This window comes from Oncorhynchus mykiss, chromosome 28 (genome assembly GCF_057628025.1).
Source record: "Oncorhynchus mykiss isolate SJ-2025 chromosome 28, ASM5762802v1, whole genome shotgun sequence".
NCBI classification, from domain to species: domain Eukaryota; kingdom Metazoa; phylum Chordata; class Actinopteri; order Salmoniformes; family Salmonidae; genus Oncorhynchus; species Oncorhynchus mykiss.
This window is the reverse complement of record NC_143049.1, coordinates 33330241-33352708: the sequence shown is the minus strand read 5'-3', so window position 1 is coordinate 33352708 and position 22468 is coordinate 33330241. Positions and strand designations below refer to the sequence as shown.

Here is a 22468-nt window from a genome sequence, read left to right as displayed (position 1 = left end):
TGGTCAACCAGGGGTAATCCAACACACAATAGCAAACATGCACACCTTAATAAAAATAACTATAAATATATTTTTTTATAATCATTATAAGCCTTACAATTCATAATCATTTATAAGATTTATAATAATTTCTATAATGTTATTCATGCAAGGTTATTATAAAGTGGTACCCACACCTTATAGCAAATGTAGATCCCCAACACAATATTGTAATGGGTGAGTCCTTACACATCTGTAAATTGGAGTTGCATTTGAGTAAAGAATCCAATGTTTAGATTGATTATTAGAATGAAGAAGATAACTTTTGACAATGTATTGCTAATCTAGGTCCAAACTACCATGAAAATAAGGGAGTCCTCATGCTTGAGTTAGTCATTGACACAACTGTAAATTGGAGTTGCATTTGAGTAAACAGTTGAATCTTCATAATCAAGAAGATAGCCTTTTAACTGGGCCTTTTGTGTGGTTTAATGACCCTACACTCAACCATCACACAGCCTGACAGGTGACAACAGTGTCTATTCATCCACTAATTTACACTTTCTTTCCTTGTATTTGTTTAACCTCATCCCTCCGTTCTGACATCGTAAACACAGAGGTGTAAAGAAAAAAATATACTAGTATAATTTGTTGCTAGGCAGGAATAAACTGACTTTAATTCACCTGATTCTTTCACAATGACCTGTATAATACAAGGTCAATACTCTGGGGAATCCACTATGGCTGGGTCTCGGAGTGCTTCGGGATTGATTGCGATATCGTTTAGCAGTAAAGCTTTGAAATCCGATCAAGATGATTTCTCCCTCCTAGTAGAGGATGGGGCATTTTTTGCCCATTTCTGTATTTCCAATTCTATCAAAGGCTGACAGGTTTTTCCTTCTATAATCTTATTTCTATATGATGGAACTTTATGTGTGATAACAGTTGTGTCATGATGACAGATTATTTATGTATTCAGTCCTTTTCTGTGTCTGTGTGTCTGTGTGTCTGTGTGTCTGTGTGTCTGTGTGTCTGTGCGTCTGTGCGTCTGTGCGTCTGTGCGTCTGTGTGTCTGTGTGTCTGTGCGTCTGTGTGTGTGTAATTGATGTTTAGACCACAGAAATGAATAGAATGAAAATACAGAAAATATTTCATTAGGTTAATAATAGACATCTGTGTGGGCTTTTTTGTTTGTGCTATATTTTTATTTCCCATAAACCACCTCTTAATACTTAGTTTAACCAACCCTCTCGTTCTTGATTTACAGAAACACTAATGGACAGCAAGTGGGCAACCACAGAACTGGCCTGGACCACGTTTCCGGAGAGTGGGGTGAGTCTGTGTGTGTGTGTGTGTGTGTGTGTGTGTGTGTGTGTGTGTGTGTGTGTGTGTGTGTGTGTGTATGTGTGTGTATGTGTGTGTGTGTGTGTGTGTGTGTGTGTGTATGTGTGTGTGTGTGTGTGTGTGTGTGTGTGTGTGTGTGTGTGTGTGTATTTTCGGTACAGAATTTAAACCTTGACTTGTGTTCCTGCAGTATTCCACAGCATTTGCTCCATCTGCTAGTTAATAGATCTCCCCCGGACTTAAACGACATACCTCCCACTGTTTTATAACTCTGTTTGTTTTCTTGGTTGCTAAAAACAAATGATAAACATACACCTTTAAGTTTGAAATTTAAGCAAAGTTTCTCGCATATCAGGATTCCCAAAAACATACGATTCTAATATAGTCCAAAAAGAGGAAACTCAGTCATATTGGGTACACAGACCCAAACAGACCTAAACAGACCCAGACACGTCTGTAAGCAACACCAGCTGTAGAGTGTGGAAATATATCTCTTACGGTGGAAGAAACACATAGGCAAATTACAGCAGGGAATTAATGTTTCAGATGATGATATCCCCCGTAGGAATGATGAGAAAATAAAACAACATGAATTTGACCCCTAGGCTAACAGCTTGATAGACCTCCCCCACTCCAGGGCAGTGTAATTTGTCTTTGGTACGTGAGCGCAAAGTCAGTCAATGGAAACGATGTGTTACTATGGCAACAATCTTAGGCAGTCCAGCTTTCTCGAGCCTTTCTGCAGGCTCACATCAAATGTCTTTGCACCCCTACAAGCCATACGTCATAAGGGCAAGATGGCCCTTTCAAAATGTGTGACAAGCCCATACGTTCTGGCCGGGTGCAATTATCCTATTTGTGAGGTATTACGGCACTGTGCTGCCCCTGATTTATGGCGTACGATGCTGATTCCTGGACTCATCGTTTTGGAATAGATTGTATGCGTGCGTGCTCCACCATGTTGAATTATGCATTCTGTTCCTCCTGTTGAATTGATCGATGTCTGGAGCCCTCATTAAGAATGGAAATGTATTATTCAGGTTGAGTTGTTAGAATCAAAAGATTAACTTCTTAGAGGAGATGATTATTTCCTTGGGCAAAAATCTGTTAATAACCCAGTTAATTAGGATCATGGTTAATTATAGATATAATCCTCAAATAGATGGCTCTTTGACTATTTCCTTTAGGTGGTCATGCCTATATTGTAATAATGTCAAATGTATTTGATATAGAAGATCTGCTGATATGAACTGATGTAAATGGTTTATTCCCCGACTGTAGAGAACCATATCATCGCTGTTGAAGCTAAGTGCTGTGAAATGATTTATTGACTGCTCGACTGGACCACATTTCATAGCATGCAAAAATACTCCTCGTGACTTGAGGTGTAGGCTTAGAAAATGTTCCACTTGAATCTTAAAAGATACTCCATAACACCTCTGTGATGCAACCAGCGAGATGAGATTGCGCTTGAATCGCCTCTTCAATAGATAATACACTGTTTGTGATGAGATGAGGTAGTTCTCATTGAGGACATGCCCTATAATCTATCTCAATAGCAGCACCTGCAAAGTGACTTATTTCATAGGAACGACGTTCTGATTGCTGCCTTCTCTGTGCAATGATAATATGATTATAAGCAGACCTAGGTTCAAATAGCATTTGTTTTCTTTCAAAGACTTTGAGCAAAAGATGGAACCTGCCTGGAACTTTTTTTTTACCTTTATTTAACTAGGCAAGTCAGTTAAGAACAAATTCTTATTTTCAATGACGGCTTAGGAGTGGCCTGTTCAGGGGCAGAATGACAGATTTGTACCTTGTCAGCTCGGGGGTTTGAACTTGCAACCTTCCGGTTACTAGTCCAACTACCTGGCTACCCTGCCAGCTGGGTGGGGTTTGCGCTTTTGGGATGATTCCATTGGTTCCATTGCACCTGGCAAACTAAATCAAGTTCCAGTTTTTTGATGGAAAAATACTATTTGAACCCATGTCTGATAATGTGTACAGTTCTCTCTCTTCACTAGTTACAGTGTTTGTCTCTGTTTTCCTGCAGTGGGAGGAGGTGAGTGGCTACGATGACTCCATGAGTCCCATAAGGACGTATCAGGTGTGCAACGTGCGCGAGCCCAACCAGAACAACTGGCTGAGGACGGACTTCATCCCCCGTAAAGGCGTGCTACGCATCTACGTGGAGCTCAAGTTCTCTGTCCGCGACTGCGCCAGTATTCCCAACATCCCCGGCTCCTGCAAGGAGACCTTTAACCTCTTCTACTACGAGTCTGACGGCGACACCGCCACGGAAAGTAGTCCATTGTGGAGGGAGAACCCTTATGTGAAGGTGGACACCATCGCTCCCGATGAGAGTTTTTCCCTTCTGGTGGCAGGCAGGATCAACACCAAAGTGCGAAGCTTCGGGCCTCTCTCCAAGGCCGGCTTCTACCTAGCCTTCCAGGACCTGGGGGCTTGTATGTCCTTGATATCCGTGCAGGTTTTCTTCAAGAAGTGCTCGACGACCATCGCAAACTTCGCCGTCTTCCCCGAGACGGCTACAGGGGCCGAGGCCACCTCCTTGGTCATCGCCCCAGGGGCATGCGTGTCCAATGCGCATGAGGTGTCCGTCCCTCTGAAGCTGTACTGCAACGGGGATGGGGAGTGGATGGTTCCCGTGGGGTCTTGTACCTGCATGCCAGGGTTTGAGCCGGCCATGACCGACACACAGTGCCAGTGTGAGTCTTTAGTCTACAGTCGACTGTTTTGACTTTTAACTAAAGCCTGTTTTTAATGCCCATCGAAAGTCATAGTCCTGTCTGTGTGTATTGTGTGGCACATGAATGAAGGGTGAAGAAGGATGGAGAGTTTGCATTAATGAGCTGTTGCAGAGAGCAACAGCATACAAATATTGAGAGAGGGCAATCAGAGGGAGAATGAGATAGTGAAAGGGGACGAGATAGTGAGGCGAGAAAGCAAGATAGTGGGAGAGAGAATCCTTTTGGAAGGTTTGTAAAGGAGAAATAGATTGTGAGGGAGAGAGAGAGAGTGTGTGAGAGAGACTTTTTGGAGGGTTTGTAAAGGAGAAATAGATTGTGAGGGGGAGAGAGAGAGTGTGTGAGAGAGACTCTTTTTGGAAGGTTTGTAAAGGAGAAAGAGATTGTGAGGGGGAGAGAGAGAGTGTGTGAGAGAGACTCTTTTTGGAGGGTTTGTAAAGGAGAAAGAGATTGTGAGGGGGAGAGAGAGAGTGTGTGAGAGAGACTATTTTTGGAGGGTTTGTAAAGGAGAAAGAGATTTTGAGGGGGAGAGAGAGAGTGTGTGAGAGGGGGAAGGAAAGATAAAGTGAGAGACACATAAGAGGGAGAGAGAGGAGGACTGAGAGATAGAGCCATGAATTTCCCATTGCCCAGGACAACATCAGGAGCGGTCAGAGAAAGAAAGAGAAGCCTCCATGCACCTCTCCTGCCTTTACATGGGCATGAGGAATGGTAAATAATGAGCCAGAGAGCTAATTTAGCGCCATTTGGCGGCTCAAGGTTAAAAGCCTGCCGTCGACGCCTGATGAAAGGCTCTCCAGAGGCTTCAGGCGCAGTGGTGGCGAGGAAGAGGAAGTGTCATTTCCTCTATGGTCTCCCCACCGTTAGTTCATCTACAGTCGGCTGCACTCATTAACACCGCTCAGACCACCGTGAGCCAACACTGCCACCGCTCACCATTAATCACAGGGATGTTTAATCTCTTACCTCAGTCTAGAGCGAGAGAGAGAGGGAGGAAGAGGGGGGGGGGGGGGGAGAGGGAGCGAGGGAGGGGGAAGGAAAATAAGAAAGGGGGGAGGACGAGAGGAAGATAAGGACTATGGGGGTGTAGGGAGGGGGTGAGAGAGATAGAAGGACTATGGGGGTGTAGGGAGGGGGTCAGAGAAAGATAGAAGGACTATGGGGGTGTAGGGAGGGGGTCAGAGAGAGATAGAAGGACTATGGGGGTGTAGGGAGGGGGTCAGAGAGAGATAGAAGGACTATGGGGGTGTAGGGAGGGGGTCAAAGAGAGATAGAAGGACTGTGGGAGTGTAGGGAGGGGGTCAGAGAGAGATAGAAGGACTATGGGGGTGTAGGGAGGGGGTCAGAGAGAGATAGAAGGACTATGGGGGTGTAGGGAGGGGGTGAGAGAGAGATAGACGGACTATGGGGGTGTAGGGAGAGGGTCAAAGAGAGATAGAAGGACTATGGGGGTGTAGGGAGGGGGTCAGAGAGAGAGAGATGGACGGTGAGGGTGTAGGGAGGGGGTCAGAGAGAGAGAGATGGCGATGGGAGGGAGTGGGTATAGAGGAAGCGGAAGAAGGGGAGAGAGAGAGATGTTTACTGTTCATTTTTTGTTGTTTATTTCACTTTTGTTTATTATCTCTTTCACTTGCTTTGGTAATGTAAACATGTGTTTCCTATGCCAATAAAGCCCTTTGAAATTAAAATGAATTGGAATTGAGAGAGGGAGAAAGAGAGAGAGGCCAGTGAGGGCCACAGAACTTTCCGGAATCAGAGAAGACACAAACAAAAAGGCATGCCCTCCAAGGAGGTTAACAAATGAAGCCATTCAGGTGATGCAACCCTTCTCCTCCAGAAAGAACAAAACGATGATGCAGTGTGTAATAAGACAAATATAAATCAGATTAAAGTGTTTCAGGACCTGTGGTCTTTGTTGAGTTACGAGAGCTAAAACACATTTTCGTGTTATCTTAACTTGGCTATTTATTGCATGTTTCTTGTTGTTGCTAGAATGTGGAGCATTAAAGTTCACTAATGTCACTGAAAGTGGCATTCCAGAGAATTAGGACGGAGCCTAGTTCAAACTGGAAAACCACTTAGCCTGACTAGTTAATCACACCCTCGCCAGCCAGGTTTTTATGAGCCCTCATACTGATAAGACAGATGTTAGCCAGAGCCTCGGTTTTACACCACACTTAAAGGACAAAGGTCAAAGTAAAGTATAGCACCTAAGTGCAACCTTGTATGCTGCATTTAGTGTATACACCCTTGTGTTCCTGTGGAAATGGTGTTTCCATAACTAGGGCTGACAGTGAGGACAGGATCAACAACCTCTGCATAATCAAAACCCCTTGCTTTGTTAGGTTTTAAAGTTCAAATTTAGCTATTGTTATGGAAATGTCAGCTGAAAAGTATCAGTGGCCTGGCTTTGGCCCCAAGTGAGAGCAGGTCTGTCGGAGCCATGGCCCAGGGAGACACGGGTGCCGGCCCGCGTAGTTGGAACAAGAAAAGTCTGAGACTTTTGGGTAAAACTCTGGGGTAAATGCACCATTAGTGTAAATCTCCTCAATCTTATTTCAAGTTGAGACCTGTGTTGGTTTATCAGGTAACTTTTCTTATGACATTACATTTACATGTTAGTCATTTAGCAGATGCTCTTATCCAGAGTGACTTACAGTAGGGAGTGAAAACATTTTCCTACTGGTCCCCGGTGGGAATTGAATTAACAACCCTGGCATGGCAAGTGCAATGCTCAACCAACTGAGCCACACGGGACCTCCTTTAATGAAGTTGAAGATTGACTTGATAGAGGATAGGCCCCCCAAAAAGAGAAGGGCTGCCTATAAATAATGCCTGTCTAAAACAAAACAAAAATACCGTATAAGGTAGTATCTATATAGTTGTAGTTGATGGATGATCAAGCTGCTTTGTATGCATGCCGAACCACCTCTTGAATGAGGTGTTGAAACACTGAGTTCGTCTAAGCCCCAAATGGACACTGTGTGATTGATGCAGGTGTATCCTCCATCCCTCTTAACCAGACAGGAGCAATCAACTGTCGTCCCACCATCTTTACCGTTCCCTCTCAATTTATCTGTCATCCTTAGACCTGTCTGGGATAGATATCCCTTGTATGTTATGATGAAAATGAGGATTTGAACAGAAATACCCCATATAAAGAGTTAAAACTCCCTCACATATTTCAACCCCACCCAGACAAAAGATTATAACATTATGGTTTGAAGGATTTGAACTGACTAGCTCCTCTCTATCGCTCATCTAGAACTAGACCAAGAGTTAGGTTGTTGTCACAAATGTCAACGACCTTAATTGTGCTTTATTGACGTTGACAGTGTTCTGACTGTCCCTTTCGTTTCTGCCTTTCCTGTATAGCATGTACCCCCGGGTCATTCAAGTACAAACATGGGGAGGACTCATGTTACCCTTGCCCCCCCAACAGTCGCACCAGCTACAGGGGGGCCAATATCTGCCCATGCCAAAATGGCTTCTACCGTGCCGACAGTGATTCTCCGGACTCAGCCTGCACCAGTAAGTCAAGCTCCTAGCTTTTTCTCAGCAGTTGTCATTGGCTGTAGATATTCTTTGGGATTCTTTCCTGGACACAGACTGAGCCAAGTCACGGACTGAAGTGTACGCTGAATGGAGATTCCCCTTTGAGCATGCTATTTCCTTAATCTGTGTCTGGGAAACCAGCCCATATGTGTCAAAAAGAACTAGGGTGTAAGTGTCAGTAGAGGTAGGTTTAGTGTTAAACTGAGTGCCTATATGGTCGTTTCTACAGACTTTGTTGATGTCAGATAATTGGTACAACAACCAATACCTTTTTTCGTTGACATGACATCAATGGAATGTGACCAAGCCCAAATTATTCTTAATCGACTCGCCTTGTCCAGAATTCCGAGTGTTCCATTTTGGGGTGGCAGGTAGCCTAGTGGTCAGAGCATTGGGCTGATAACTGAAAGGTTGCTGTATCGAATCCCCGAGTTGGCAAGCTAAAAAAAATATGTTGTTCTACCCCTGAACAAGGCAGTTAACCCAGTGTTCCCCAGTAGGCTGTCAATAAGAATTTGTTCTTAACTGACTTGCCTAGTTAAAAAAAAAAAATCCTCAGGTCATTTGGGCTCCATACTTCCCCTGTAGCCTGTCAGAGCTTGTGCCAGTCCACATAGCTCATGTTTTGCAAGGGACCGAGGGTGGCGTACTGTAGAGCTCAGCTCGGGCCAGCTCCGGCTCTCTGTGGGAGCCCAGCGTTTCAGACTTTGTGCCCAATTAGATCAGGCCATACTCCAAACTGTGTCAGTCTAATTGGATAGGACAGAGCATGGGGGAAAACACACTCCACTCAGGGTGAACAGGCAGAGGAGCTGAACTGAACTGGTTGAGATGTGTGAACTGAGACACCCTGAAAGCATTTCTATCTTCTTGCCGTGTGCTGCTGCAGAAGTGTTGTTTTCAGGATCTGCTTAGAGAGAGAGAGGGGTTAGATTACCCATCAGCCTTAGAGAGAGGTTAGATTACCCATCAGCCTTAGGGAGGGGTTAGATTACCCATCAGCCTTAGAGAGGGGTTAGGTTAGATTGATCATCAGCCTTAGAGAGAGAGGGGTTAGATTACCCATCAGCCTTAGAGAGAGAGGGGTTAGATTACCCATCAGCCTTAGAGAGGGGTTAGATTACCCATCAGCCTTAGAGAGAGAGGGGTTAGATTGATCATCAGCCTTAGAGAGGGGTTAGATTGATCATCAGCCTTAGAGAGGGATTAGATTGATCATCAGCCTTAGAGAGAGAGGGGTTAGATTACCCATCAGCCTTAGAGAGAGAGGGGTTAGATTACCCATCAGCCTTAGAGAGGGGTTAGATTACCCATCGGCCTTAGAGAGGGGTTAGATTGATCATCAGCCTTAGAGAGAGAGGGGTTAGATTACGCTTCAGCCTTAGAGAGGGGTTAGATTACCCATCAGCCTTAGAGAGGGGTTAGATTACCCATCAGCCTTAGAGAGGGGTTAGATTGATCATCAGCCTTAGAGAGGGGTTAGATTGATCATCAACCTTAGAGAGAGAGGGGTTAGATTGATCATCAGCCTTAGAGAGGGGTTAGATTACCCATCAGCCTTAGAGAGGGGTTAGATTACCCATCAGCCTTAGAGAGGGGTTAGATTACCCATCAGCCTTAGAGAGGGGTTCGGTTAGAATACCCTTCAGCCTTAGAGAGGGGTTCGGTTAAATTACCCATCAGCCTTAGAGAGGGGTTCGGTTAAATTACCCTTCAGCCTTAGAGAGGGGTTCGGGTAGAATACCCTTCAGCCTTAGAGAGGGGTTCAGTTAGAATACCCTTCAGCCTTAGAGAGGGGTTCGGTTAAATTACCCATCAGCCTTAGAGAGGGGTTCGGTTAAATTACCCTTCAGCCTTAGAGAGGGGTTCGGGTAGAATACCCTTCAGCCTTAGAGAGGGGTTCGGTTAGATTACCCTTCAGCCTTAGAGGGGTTGGGGATAGATTACCCATCAGCCTTAGAGGGGTTGGGGATAGATTACCCTTCAGCCTTAGAGAGGGGTTCGGTTAGATTACCCTTCAGCCTTAGAGAGGGGTTCGGTTAGATTACCCTTCAGCCTTAGACAGGGGTTGGGGATAGATTACCCTTCAGCCTTAGAGAGGGGTTCGGTTAGATTACCCTTCAGCCTTAGAGAGGGGTTCGGTTAGATTACCCTTCAGCCTTAGACAGGGGTTGGGGTTAGATTACCCTTCAGCCTTAGACAGGGGTTGGGGATAGATTACCCATCAGCCTTAGAGAGGGGTTCGGTTAGATTACCCTTCATCCTTAGACAGGGGTTGGGGATAGATTACCCATCAGCCTTAGAGAGGGGTTCAGTTAGATTACCCATCAGCCTTAGAGAGGGGTTCGGTTAGAATACCCTTCAGCCTTAGAGAGGGGTTCGGGTAGAATACCCTTCAGCCTTAGAGAGGGGTTCGGTTAGATTACCCTTCAGCCTTAGAGAGGGGTTCGGTTAGATTACCCATCAGCCTTAGAGAGGGGTTCGGTTAGAATACCCTTCAGCCTTAGAGAGGGGTTCGGTTAGATTACCCATCAGCCTTAGAGAGGGGTTCGGTTAGAATACCCTTCAGCCTTAGAGAGGGGTTCGGTTAGATTACCCATCAGCCTTAGAGAGGGGTTCGGTTAGAATACCCTTCAGCCTTAGAGAGGGGTTCGGGTAGAATACCCTTCAGCCTTAGAGAGGGGTTCGGGTAGAATACCCTTCAGCCTTAGAGAGGGGTTCGGGTAGAATACCCTTCAGCCTTAGAGAGAGGTTCGGGTAGAATACCCTTCAGCCTTAGAGAGGGGTTCGGTTAGATTACCCATCAGCCTTAGAGAGGGGTTCGGTTAGATTACCCATCAGCCTTAGAGGGGTTGGGGATAGATTACCCTTCAGCCTTAGAGAGGGGTTCAGTTAGATTACCCTTCAGCCTTAGAGAGGGGTTGGGGATAGATTACCCTTCAGCCTTAGAGAGGGGTTCAGTTAGATTACCCTTCAGCCTTTGAGAGGTGTTGGGGTTAGATTATTGGATGTAAGAAACCTTCTTGCTGCACCAGTTGACCCCCGTAGCAGATATCACACCTCCCCCAATTTCATACAGTTCTTATTTAAAGAACTCACATTTTTTGAGTAACACAGGCCCATGGATATATCATGCACCACCACTGTGCCATAGCTACAAGCATTGAAATTCAGATATTTTCTATTTCATGGGTATTGAATCAATGTTTCACGAAGGGTAATGTTTAAGTCATGCGTGGCGTGGATGTAGTTTCTATTCTGTATATGAACACAGCTATTTATTTTGTCATGTATATCATAACTTATTTCTACTTTAATGGAATGAACTCCCATTGGTATTTAATGGGTACTGATTTAAGTTCCTTGAACTATAATGTTGAAGTCATGCATGGAAAGAATATGGCATATGTAATAAGAATGAAGTTTACTATTTGTTTAATTATGTGCTGGAGGTCATATTTCCCCAGCAGAAACAGAACAGTGAACTGTACGGGCCCAGGAAGATAGGCGCTAATGGACTAATGGCTATCTTAGTAAGCTAATCATAAACAAAATAATTTACCCCGTCAATAGTTAGGTTCTAAGAGTGGGGTTCTAAGAGTGGGGTTCTAAGACTGGTGTTCTAAGAGTCGGGGTTCTAAGAGTGTGGTTGTTAAAGTGGGGTTCTAAGATTATGGTTCTGATAGTGAGGTTCTAAGAGTAAGGTTTTAATAGTGAGGTTCTATTGTATTTGCCTCTATAAACAGTGTTCAGGGGATATCACTAACACGTCTGTGGTGTTTCTGTGCAGCCAAGCCCTCGCCACCTCAATACGTAATCTCCACCGTGAACGAGACTTCCATCTCCCTGGAGTGGGAAGAGCCGCTGGACACCGGCGGACGGGATGACGTCATCTACAACGTGGTGTGCAAGAAGTGTCTGCACGACCGGAGCCCGTGCACGCGCTGTGACGACAACGTGGACATATCGCCGCGCCGACTGGGCCTGACCCAGAAGAAGGTGGTAATGAGGAACCTGCAGGCTCATACCCGCTACAGCTTTGAGATCCAGGCGGTCAACGGCGTCTCTGGGAAGAGCCCCGGCGCACCGCGCTACGCCACCGTCAACATCACCACCAACCAGGCCGGTAAGTATCGCCATTGCGCTGGACGCCGGCACTTAACGTTAGCTGCACTCAACATTAATACTTGATATCAGCACTCACTATCACCTCACCCCACGACACTCAAGGTCACCACTGTAAGTACAGTAGCTAGCGACCACTTAACATCACCACTCAAGTTTACCTCTCAACTCAGGCTAGCTGCATCTTACAATGGCACTTACTTTTACTGCCTCATCTTGTGATCAGTACTGATGTGTTGCCTGAGTTTATGGACTCAGTATGTGTCATTTCAGCTTAGTACCAAATTAATAAACTGAAACGTCACGTAGAAGGCACAGATGAATGGCATGGTAAGAAGTGAGGTCATCGTAAACAATGCTAGATGAAGAGCGTGTACATTTTTGCTAATTTCATGTATACAGGAACAAAAATACTCTTAACATATTCGACATGAAAGCTTTATATATATTTTTTTTATTAAAGTCACCCATTTTTATTGTCCAATCACAGCACCGTCAGCAATACCCACAGTGCACCTGATGAAGTCCACATCAGACACACTCAGCCTGTCCTGGCTTCCCCCAGAGAAACCCAACGGGGTTATCCTAGATTACGAGATTAAGTACTACGAAAGGGTAAGGCACTGTTTTATAACCTGCTCCCAGATCTGTTTATACCGTGTAGCCCACTCCTATTGCCATTGTCAGAATGATCTAGCCTGCTCCCAGATCTGTTTATGCTGTGTAGCCCACTCCTATTGCCATTGTCAGAATGATCTAGCCTGGTCCCAGATCTGTTTATGCTGTGTAGCCCACTCATTTTACCATTGTCAGAATGATCTAGCCTGGTCCCAGATCTGTTTATGCTGTGTAGCTCACTCCAATTGCCATTGTCAGAATTATCTAGCCTGGTCCCAGATCTGTTTATGCTGTGTAGCCCACTAATTTTACCATTGTCAGAATGATCTAGCCTGGTCCCAGATCTGTTTATGCTGTGTAGCTCACTCCAGTTGCCATCGTCAGAATGATCTAGCCTGGTCCCAGATCTGTTTATGCTGTGTAGCCCACTCATTTTACCATTGTCAGAATGATCTAGCCTGGTCCCAGATCTGTTTATGCTGTGTAGCCCACTCATTTTACCATTGTCAGAATTATCTAGCCTGGTCCCAGATCTGTTTATGCTGTGTAGCTCACTCCAATTGCCATTGTCAGAATTATCTAGCCTGGTCCCAGATCTGTTTATTTGGTGGATTCCACTCCTCCTGTTCTCTAATTCAAACATGATTCACTGAAGTAAACATTTACTCTGTACCTTAATTTTGAAGAGCCACTGGAGACAAAACCCTTGTATGAAATATGTTTGAAAATGAATATGCCATGTGTGTCCTGTCTGATGTAGATGGTTGACAGAGTTGTTTGGCATTCCACAGGTTAGTGCTGACTTGATGCAGCTGTGTAGCGTTTTCTTCAAAAGCATCATGTGTACTATGTCAGCATGGACATAGATATGCTGCTGCTATAGAAAATAATATGAAACAAATACACTTGACTGCATCAAGTGAACGCTGTCCCTTTAACAAAAGAACGAAGAGTTTAGCATGTTTTCTATTCTAGTAGATGTGTTGCTGGGTTCCTGTTGTTGCTGGGTTCCTGTTCCTGATGTTTTTCTTAGCCAATGTGCCTCTGCTTCTGATTTCAGTCTGTTAGGTTCTTAACAAAAAGAGTAAAAACTCAAAGGGACGACTAGGAAAAGCTCAGACCACGTTTATTCACCCACAGGGTCATGCAGCTGCAAAGAGAACATACAAGTCACACAAGCACATCTTTATACCTTCCGACTGGGCGGAGTCATCTCCTTCCATGTCTAACTGGGCGGAGTCATCTCCTTCCATGTCTAACTGGGCGGAGTCATCTCCTTCCATGTCTAACTGGGCGGAGTCATCTTCTTCCATGTCTAACTAGGCGGAGTCATCTCCTTCCATGTCTAACTGGGCGGAGTCATCTCCTTCCATGTCTAACTAGGCGGAGTCATCTCCTTCCATGTCTAACTAGGCGGAGTCATCTTCTTCCATGTCTAACTAGGCGGAGTCATCTCCTTCCATGTCTAACTAGGCGGAGTCATCTCCTTCCATGTCTAACTAGGCGGAGTCATCTCCTTCCATGTCTAACTAGGCGGAGTCATCTTCTTCCATGTCTAACTAGGCGGAGTCATCTCCTTCCATGTCTAACTGGGCGGAGTCATCTCCTTCCATGTCTAACTAGGCGGAGTCATCTCCTTCCATGTCTAACTAGGCGGAGTCATCTTCTCGCATGTCTAACTAGGCGGAGTCATCTTCTTCCATGTCTAACTAGGCGGAGTCATCTCCTTCCATGTCTAACTAGGCGGAGTCATCTCCTTCCATGTCTAACTAGGCGGAGTCATCTCCTTCCATGTCTAACTATGCGGAGTCATCTCCTTCCATGTCTAACTGGGCGGAGTCATCTTCTTCCATGTCTAACTAGGCGGAGTCATCTCCTTCCATGTCTAACTAGGCGGAGTCATCTCCTTCCATGTCTAACTAGGCGGAGTCATCTCCTTCCATGTCTAACTGGGTGGAGTCATCTTCTTCCATGTCTAACTAGGCGGAGTCATCTCCTTCCATGTCTAACTAGGCGGAGTCATCTCCTTCCATGTCTAACTAGGCGGAGTCATCTTCTTCCATGTCTAAATTTCCGGAGTCATCTCCTTCCATGTCTAACTAGGCGGAGTCATCTCCTTCCATGTCTAACTAGGTGGAGTCATCTTCTTCCATGTCTAACTAGGCGGAGTCATCTTCTTCCATGTCTAACTAGGCGGAGTCATCTCCTTCCATGTCTAACTAGGCGGAGTCATCTCCTTCCATGTCTAAGACAGACAGTCCTTCTCTGTTGTTAGTCAGAAACACAGGTAGGTTCCTCTTACTGGTATTGTCATGGCCCTTAAAAAAAGAAAAGGAGAGCCTCACACTCTAGGAGCTCAGATGCAATAACCTAATAATCAACGTTTCGACAGACAAGTTGTCTTCATCAGGGTATAATGACAAAGACTTCAGGTCACTTGTTTATATAGTTTCAAGGGACACTGAGGCGTCTATAATCATGGCCAGGTGTGGCTTGATTTCGTTAGTCAGTTTCAATATATAAATAGAACATATAAAAAGCATGAATGGATAGCATAGCATAGATCATAGGGAGTACCCCATAGGGAGTACCCCAAGGCTTTATCCTAGGCCCCACCCTCTTCTCAATTTACATCAACAACATAGCTCAGTCACTAGCTGCAGTAACCCATGGGGAAGGGGTCACACTCGGATATTCAGAGAGGGGTATATTATTGTGGCCCTGGTGGCACAAAATCAAAAGTCTGACTGCATATAAATGCTTGGGAATATGATCAATGATCGTGTTGTGGGTGTTTCATGGAAAATCAAATCAAATCTAATTTATTTATATAGCCCTTCGTACATTAGCTGATATCTCAAAGTGCTGTACAGCAACCCAGCCTACAACCCCAAACAGCAAGCAATGCAGGTGTAGAAGCACAAATGTGTAAATTTGACCTCCATGGTTAATAAAATCTCCCCATTTCTGCCAATTTTCTTTTGCACAGTCTTGCCTGCCTTCTCATACAGCTGCAACTGTATATGCATTCGTAAATCAAGACCTTTATTGAGTTGGGCTCTGGGATGGTGCAACTGTTGAGAATATGAGCCTATGGTTGTGTGGAGGGAAAGGGTTGAGAGTGTGTGGGTGTGTATGAGTGTGTGGGTGTGTATGAGTGTGTGGGTGTATGTGCATCCCACAACTGCTGCGAAGGAGTAAAAGATGTTAGGGACAATATAGAATCATTCACAATAATTGTTTACTAATATAATAATTGCTTGCAATAATGTCATTTTGGTAATGGCGAGACTGGTGATAGGTAAAATCCTTTGCATAAATTGCCTACACTACTAGAAATATTGATAGCTAATTATGGAAAATAAGAAACAGGATTTTTAAAAAATATATATTTTTTGATGGCTATATATAATACAAATGGAGGTGAGGGCGATGGAAATGCATTTGGCGGTTGTTCTACTTCTGTTCTTTGAATGGCACTGTGTGCTCTTTTCGAATGATGGATCCCGGTGTCTCCGGGGCTATGGGATCCGGGTGGTCGGGGGTGTTCTGCCGGGCATTGGGATGACAACCCAACTCGGGATGAGGAGGGCTTTTAGCGGGTGGAATAGTGGGGACCAATTGGAGGTTTACTTAGTAGCAATGCAAATACCATGGTACAGCTATATAGACACTCAATCATCATGTTACTTTTTAATGGTACGTTTACTAACATATATTTTGATAAATTGAATTGAAAGTTGTGTCTCATTATGGTAAGTGGTGAAATAAGTATAGACAGTTATAATCGTAATGGCTTAGCAGATAATATGAAAAGACGATCAGTATTTACCTGGCTAAAAGAGAAGGAATATAATATCTGTAATATTGTTTACAGGAAACTCATTCAACAATTTTAGATTAAGTTTTAGGGGGCGAAATATATTTCTCCCATGGGCAAAGAAATTCAAAAGGGGTGATGGTTTTAATTAATAGTAATTTTGATTTAAATGTGCAAATTGTCCAAACAGATCATCAAGGTAGATGGATGATTTTAAATATGTTATTGGACAATAAACAGATATGGCTTATTAACCTATATGGTCCAAATAATGATGATCCAAGCTTCTTTGAAAATATATATAATAATGTATCAACTCTACAAGCAACACTAGACTCTATTATTTTGGTGGGAGATGTTAATATGATCTTAAATACCTCTATGGACCGGAAAGGAAATCACACTACAAACTATCACCCTCAGGCATTTAAGGAAATCATGAATGTCAAGGATATATTGGAATTAGTGGATATATGGAGACTTAAATACCCTGACCTAGTGAGATATACATGGCAGAGGCTTAATCAAGCTAGTTGTCTTGATTACCTTCTAATGTCATTCTCTCTGGCACCAACACTTTAAAAAGTGTTGATAAAGGACAGAATGTGGTCGGATCATCACATAATTGGCATATATATTACTCTTACAGAATTTCCACGTGGGCGTGGATATTAGAAATGTATCAAATCCTACTAGATGATAAATTGTTTAGAACTAGGACAGAATCGTTTATAACTGCCTTTTTCAGACATAACATAGGTACAGCAGATCCTCTTATTGTATGGGACATTTTTAAATGTGCCTTTAGAGTCCATGCAATTCAGTACTCATCTATAAAACAAAAGCAATTTAGATCAAAAGAGTCCATATTAACAAAGGAAATTGAAGGACTAACAGTACAGTTAGATAGCAATAAAAACTGTACCATAGAGGCACAGAATAAGTTAGAGGGAAAACTAAAAGAAATGGAGGAACTTATTCAAGAAAGATCCAGTGTAATATATTATAAAAATAAAACAAACTGGATGGAATATGGGGAAAATGCACAAAATTATTTTTCAATCTTCAATATAGAAATGCTACCAAAATGTTTTTTTATTGAAACTTGTTACAAATGATGGAGTCAAGCATGATTCACTGAATGATCATTTGAAAGAGGAGGTAAAGTACTTTAAGAATATGTTTTCATTTCAGTCTCCTCCATCTCCACTAACTGAATCTAATTGTATGGATTTTTTTCCTAATAATAATGTAAAATTAACATATGTACAGAAAGACTCATGTAAAGGCCAAATTACAGAGGAGGAACTTCTTGATGCAATGAAAGCCTTTAAGAATGGGAAAACTCCAGGGCTGGATGGCATACCAGTGGAAGTATACTAAACTGTTTTTGATATACTCAGAGGACCATTATTAGCATGTTTTAACCACTCCTATATAAATGGTATATTATTAGACACACAACAAGAAGGTCTGATATCATTATTACTGAAACAGGACCCAAGTGGTAAACAGTGGGGCAAAAAAGTATTTAGTCAGCCACCAATTGTGCAAGTTCTCCCACTTAAAAAGATGAGAGAGGCCTGTAATTTTCATCATAGGTACACTTCAACTATGACAGAAAAAATTAGGGGGAAAAATCCAGAAAATCACATTGTAGGATTTTTAATGAATTTATTTGCAAATTATGGTGGAAAATAAGTATTTGGTCAATAACAAAAGTTTATCTCAATACTTGTTGGCAATGACAGAGGTCAAACATTTTCTGTAAGTCTTCACAAGGTTTTCACACACTGTTGCTGGTATTTTGGCCCATTCCTCCATGCAGATCTCCTCTAGAGCAGTGATGTTTTGGGGCTGTTGCTGGGCAACACAGACTTTCAACTCCCTCCAAAGATTTTCAGATCTGGAGACTGGCTAGGCCACTCCAGGACCTTGAAATGCTTCTTACGAAGCCACTCCTTCGTTGCCCGGGCGGAGTGTTTGGGATCATTGTCATGCTGAAAGACCCAGCCACGTTTCATCTTCAATGCCCTTGCTGATGGAAGGAGGTTTTCACTCAAAATCTCACGATACATGGCCCCATTCATTCTTTCCTTTACACGGATCAGTCGTCCTGTTCCCTTTGCAGAAAAACAGCCCCAAAGCATGATGTTTCCACCCCCATGCTTCACACTGGGTATGGTGTTCTTTGGATGCAACTCAGCATTCTTTGTCCTCCAAACACGACGAGTTGAGTTTTTACCAAAAAGTTATATTTTGGTTTCATCTGACCATATGGCATTCTCCCAATCTTCTTCTGGATCGTATCACAGTCGTATCACAGTTTGCCTATTTGCTTATGGTTTTGCCTACACATAGTGACCTGCTTTTTAAATTATACAATCAAAGAATATTCAATTTTATTTGGAATGGCAAGCCAGACAAAATTAAAAGGGCCTATTTATATAACGATTATGAATTCTGAGGGCAGAAATGATTAAATATTAACTATTAACTATTTGCAGCATTACCACAAAAATGGAAGAGGCAAGTAGAAGGGGGAAACGTATGGAACGTATGTTGGCCCTGTATTAAAGAACATAAATGGTTAAAGAAAGGTCTGATAAATATAAACATATACCAATTTAATTTAAGGACCAAAAAACTGACTGCGGTGCCATATAAATGACAAAATAGTTGGGAAGAGATTTTCAATGTACTCATTCCATGGCACATGGTTTATGAATTGATATGCAAAACAACGCCGGACGCAAAACTTCAAATTTTTGTATTTACATTACTATACAAAATTCTTGCAACCAATAGAATGTTATATATATGGGGGATACAATCTTCCCAGCTCTGCAGATTGTGCTGTGAGGAGGCAGAGTCATTAGATCATTTATTTTGGTATTGTCCATATGTAGCTCGTTTTTGGTCACAGGTCAAGGAATGTCTGAAGAATTGCAACATTTGCCGAGAACTAACGCTGCAGATAGCAATACTGGGTGATTTGAAAAGCCATAGTCAATCAATCAATAATATAATAATTATTTTAGCAATAATGTTTATCTTTAATTTACAATCTGTAGAAGCTATGAGAATAGAAAGGTTCAGTACTTTTGTGAAGCATCACAGCACAGTTGAAAAATATATGGCAAATAGAAATCCAAAATGGATGGTGTTAAGAGATAGATGGGAGGGGTTGAATGGAGCTGAAGGGTCGGACTAATAACAAGATAACCAATGCAAAACATACGGGGTCTGTAAAATGTATAAAGGTTCAGAAATGTTGTGAAATAGCACAGTTACAAATAGAAATCAAACTGGATGGACATCAGAAATAGAGGAAGGACTAAAAACCAACAAAATATAGCTATTGTAAAATAGACTGTGTCTGTAAAATGTGTATATTATGTATAAACTGAAGGTAGAAGCCTAAGTGTTATTGTTTATTAGTTTACTCCAATTGGGGGAGGGGTGGTAGGGTTTGTGGGGAATAATAAAGGTATATTCTAAAAAAAGTATGTATATCTATATAGGTATGTGTATATGTATGCATATGTGTATGTACGTGTATGTATATGGATATATATATATATACCAAAAAAATATATATGGGAGATTGGAAATGATGCAGGCAATTACGTTGATGGAAGCTACAATCTATCTGTAATATTAAAGCTGATCCACCTCTTTAAAAAAAACTTTAAAAAACAACATACCTCAGGCAGTAGGAAGCTCTCATCCATTTATATGCAGATGATACAGTCTCATACTCAGCCCCGGATTTTGTGTTAAACGCTCTACAACGAAGCTTTCTTATGCTTCGGACACACTGACAGCGTCATGGCGCAAAATAGTACACAGCATCATCTGGATGTGTGCAACAAAAGTTCAACATTCACCTTCTGCTACCATTTCTGTCAAACCGTCTACACATACAGTTTGACGCATACGTTAGATACATCCAACATACTGCATGCACTACACAGAACACACTGCAACTGCCTTTGCAACGCTATGCTGCAAGGGAAACGCAGCGTTTCATTGGAAATGAATGTAATTCTAGTGTACCAATTCTGGCGTCTGTGTTTTTGAAGCTTTAGAGTCCAACAAGCTTTCTCTGCCATTAACCTTGTTCTGAACATCTCCAAACCATTGTGGTTTGGTAAGAAGAATGCACTTCTCCCCACCCGTGTGATTCATACCTCTGAGGATTTAGAGCTTGAGGTAGTCACCTCATTCAAGTACTTGGGAGTATGGCTAGACGGTACACTGTCCTTCTCTCAGGACATAACAAAGCTGCAGGCTAAAGTTAAATCTAGAGTTGGTTTCCTCTATCGTAATCTCTACTCGTTCTCCACAGCTGCCAAACTAACTCGGATTCAGATGACCATCCTACCCATGCTAGATTACGGAGATGTAATTTATAGATCGGCAGATAAGGGTGCTCTTGAGTGGCTAGATGTTCTTTACCATTCGGCCATCAGATTTGCCACCAATGCTCCTTATAGGACACATCACTGCACTCTATACTGCAGCCCTCATCCTCCACATACAACACCCGTTCTGCCAGTCACATTCTGTTAAAGGTCCCCGAAGTACACACATCCCTGGGTCGCTTCTCTTATAGTTGCAGCGACTGGAACAAGCTGCAAAAACTGGAAAAAACGTTTATCTCCATCTCTTCATTCTAAGACTCAATCCCGGACACTCTTCCTGACAGTTGTGGCTGCTTCGCGTGATGTATTGTTGTCTTTACCTTCTTGCCTTTGTGCTGTTGTCTGTGCCCAATAATGTTTGTACCATGTTTTGTGCTGCTACCATGTTTTGTGCTGCTACCATTTTGTGATGCTGCCATGTTGTTGTCATGTGTTGAGATAGGACCCTCATGGGCGTGGAAATGTGTGTGTGTGTGAGATAGGACCCTCATGGGCGTGGAAATGTGTGTGTGTGTGTGTGTGAGATAGGACCCTCATGGGCGTGGAAATGTGTGTGTGTGTGTGTGTGTGTGTGTGTGAGAGATAGGACCCTCATGGGCGTGGAAATGTGTGTGTGTGTGTGTGTGTGTGTGTGTGTGTGTGTGTGTGTGTGTGTGTGTGTGTGTGAGAGATAGGACCCTCATGGGCGTGGAAATGTGTGTGTGTGTGAGATAGGACCTCATGGGCATGGAAATGTGTGTGTGTGTGTGAGATAGGACCCTCATGGGTGTGGAAATGTGTGTGTGTGTGTGAGATAGGACCCTCATGGGCGTGGAAATGTGTGTGTGTGTGTGTGAGATAGGACCCTCATGGGCGTGGAAATGTGTGTGTGTGTGTGTGTGAGATAGGACCCTCATGGGCGTGGAAATGTGTGTGTGTGTGTGTGAGATAGGACCCTCATGGGCGTGGAAATGTGTGTGTGTGTGAGATAGGACCCTCATGGGCGTGGAAATGTGTGTGTGTGTGAGATAGAACCCTCATGGGCGTGGAAATGTGTGTGTGTGTGAGATAGGACCCTCATGGGCGTGGAAATGTGTGTGTATGTGTGAGATAGGACCCTCATGGGCGTGGAAATGTGTGTGTGTGAGAGAGAGGACCCTCATGGGCGTGGAAATGTGTGTGTGTGTGAGATAGGACCCTCATGGGCGTGGAAATGTGTGTGTGTGAGAGATAGGACATGTTTTGTTGTTGTTGTTGTATTTAACCTTTATTTAACTAGGCAAGTCAGTTAAGAACAAATTATTATTTACAATGACGGCCTATCCCGGCCAAACCCGGGCCAATTGTGCGCTGCCCTATGACACTCCCAATCACGGCCAGATGTGATACAGCCTGGATTCAAACCAGGGACTGTAGTAACCCTCTTGCCTTAGACCGCTGTGCGACTCGGGAGCCCTATAATAAGTAGTTTCCTGACAGGGAATCGAACCCGGGCCACTGCGGTGAGAGTGCCGAATCGTAACCGCTAGACAACGCAACCACGCCCTACTATAATCAGATGGTCTTCAGGGTGGGCCCCTGTGGCCCCCCTTCCAGCAGTGTCTTCTCTCTTCATCTGTTGACCTTATCTCAAGTTGAGTTCCACATCCCTCATGTTCCTGGTTCCACAGGAACTGGCCTGCCCTATCAGGAACTGACCTGCCCTATCAGGAACTGGCCTGCCCTATCAGGAACTGAAACTAGACTGTTTCCCTTTTCCACAATAACTTTCTGCATTTCCCCTTTTCTCAGTCAGTAACTTCCCACATACCAAGTTCCTCTTGACATTTCCTTGACCCCTAATATACACATTCCTT

The 22468-nt window shown here is 43.5% G+C and overlaps 1 protein-coding gene across 2 annotated transcripts in view; it reads left to right on the top strand.

The window, feature by feature from the left end:
- The window catches only part of LOC110509003 (ephrin type-B receptor 3), a 53873-nt gene that overhangs the window by 4700 nt on the left and 26705 nt on the right, over positions 1-22468 (top strand). For both annotated transcript variants that reach the window (XR_016493063.1, XM_036966281.2), the window contains exons 2-6: positions 1247-1311; positions 3377-4049; positions 7464-7619; positions 11434-11769; positions 12259-12383. Coding sequence is in view for 1 of the 2 variants with exons in the window: in XM_036966281.2 (XP_036822176.1) it covers positions 1247-1311; positions 3377-4049; positions 7464-7619; positions 11434-11769; positions 12259-12383 (1355 nt within the window). In the remaining variant the exon portion in view is untranslated. The remainder of the gene's footprint in view (positions 1-1246; positions 1312-3376; positions 4050-7463; positions 7620-11433; positions 11770-12258; positions 12384-22468) is intronic.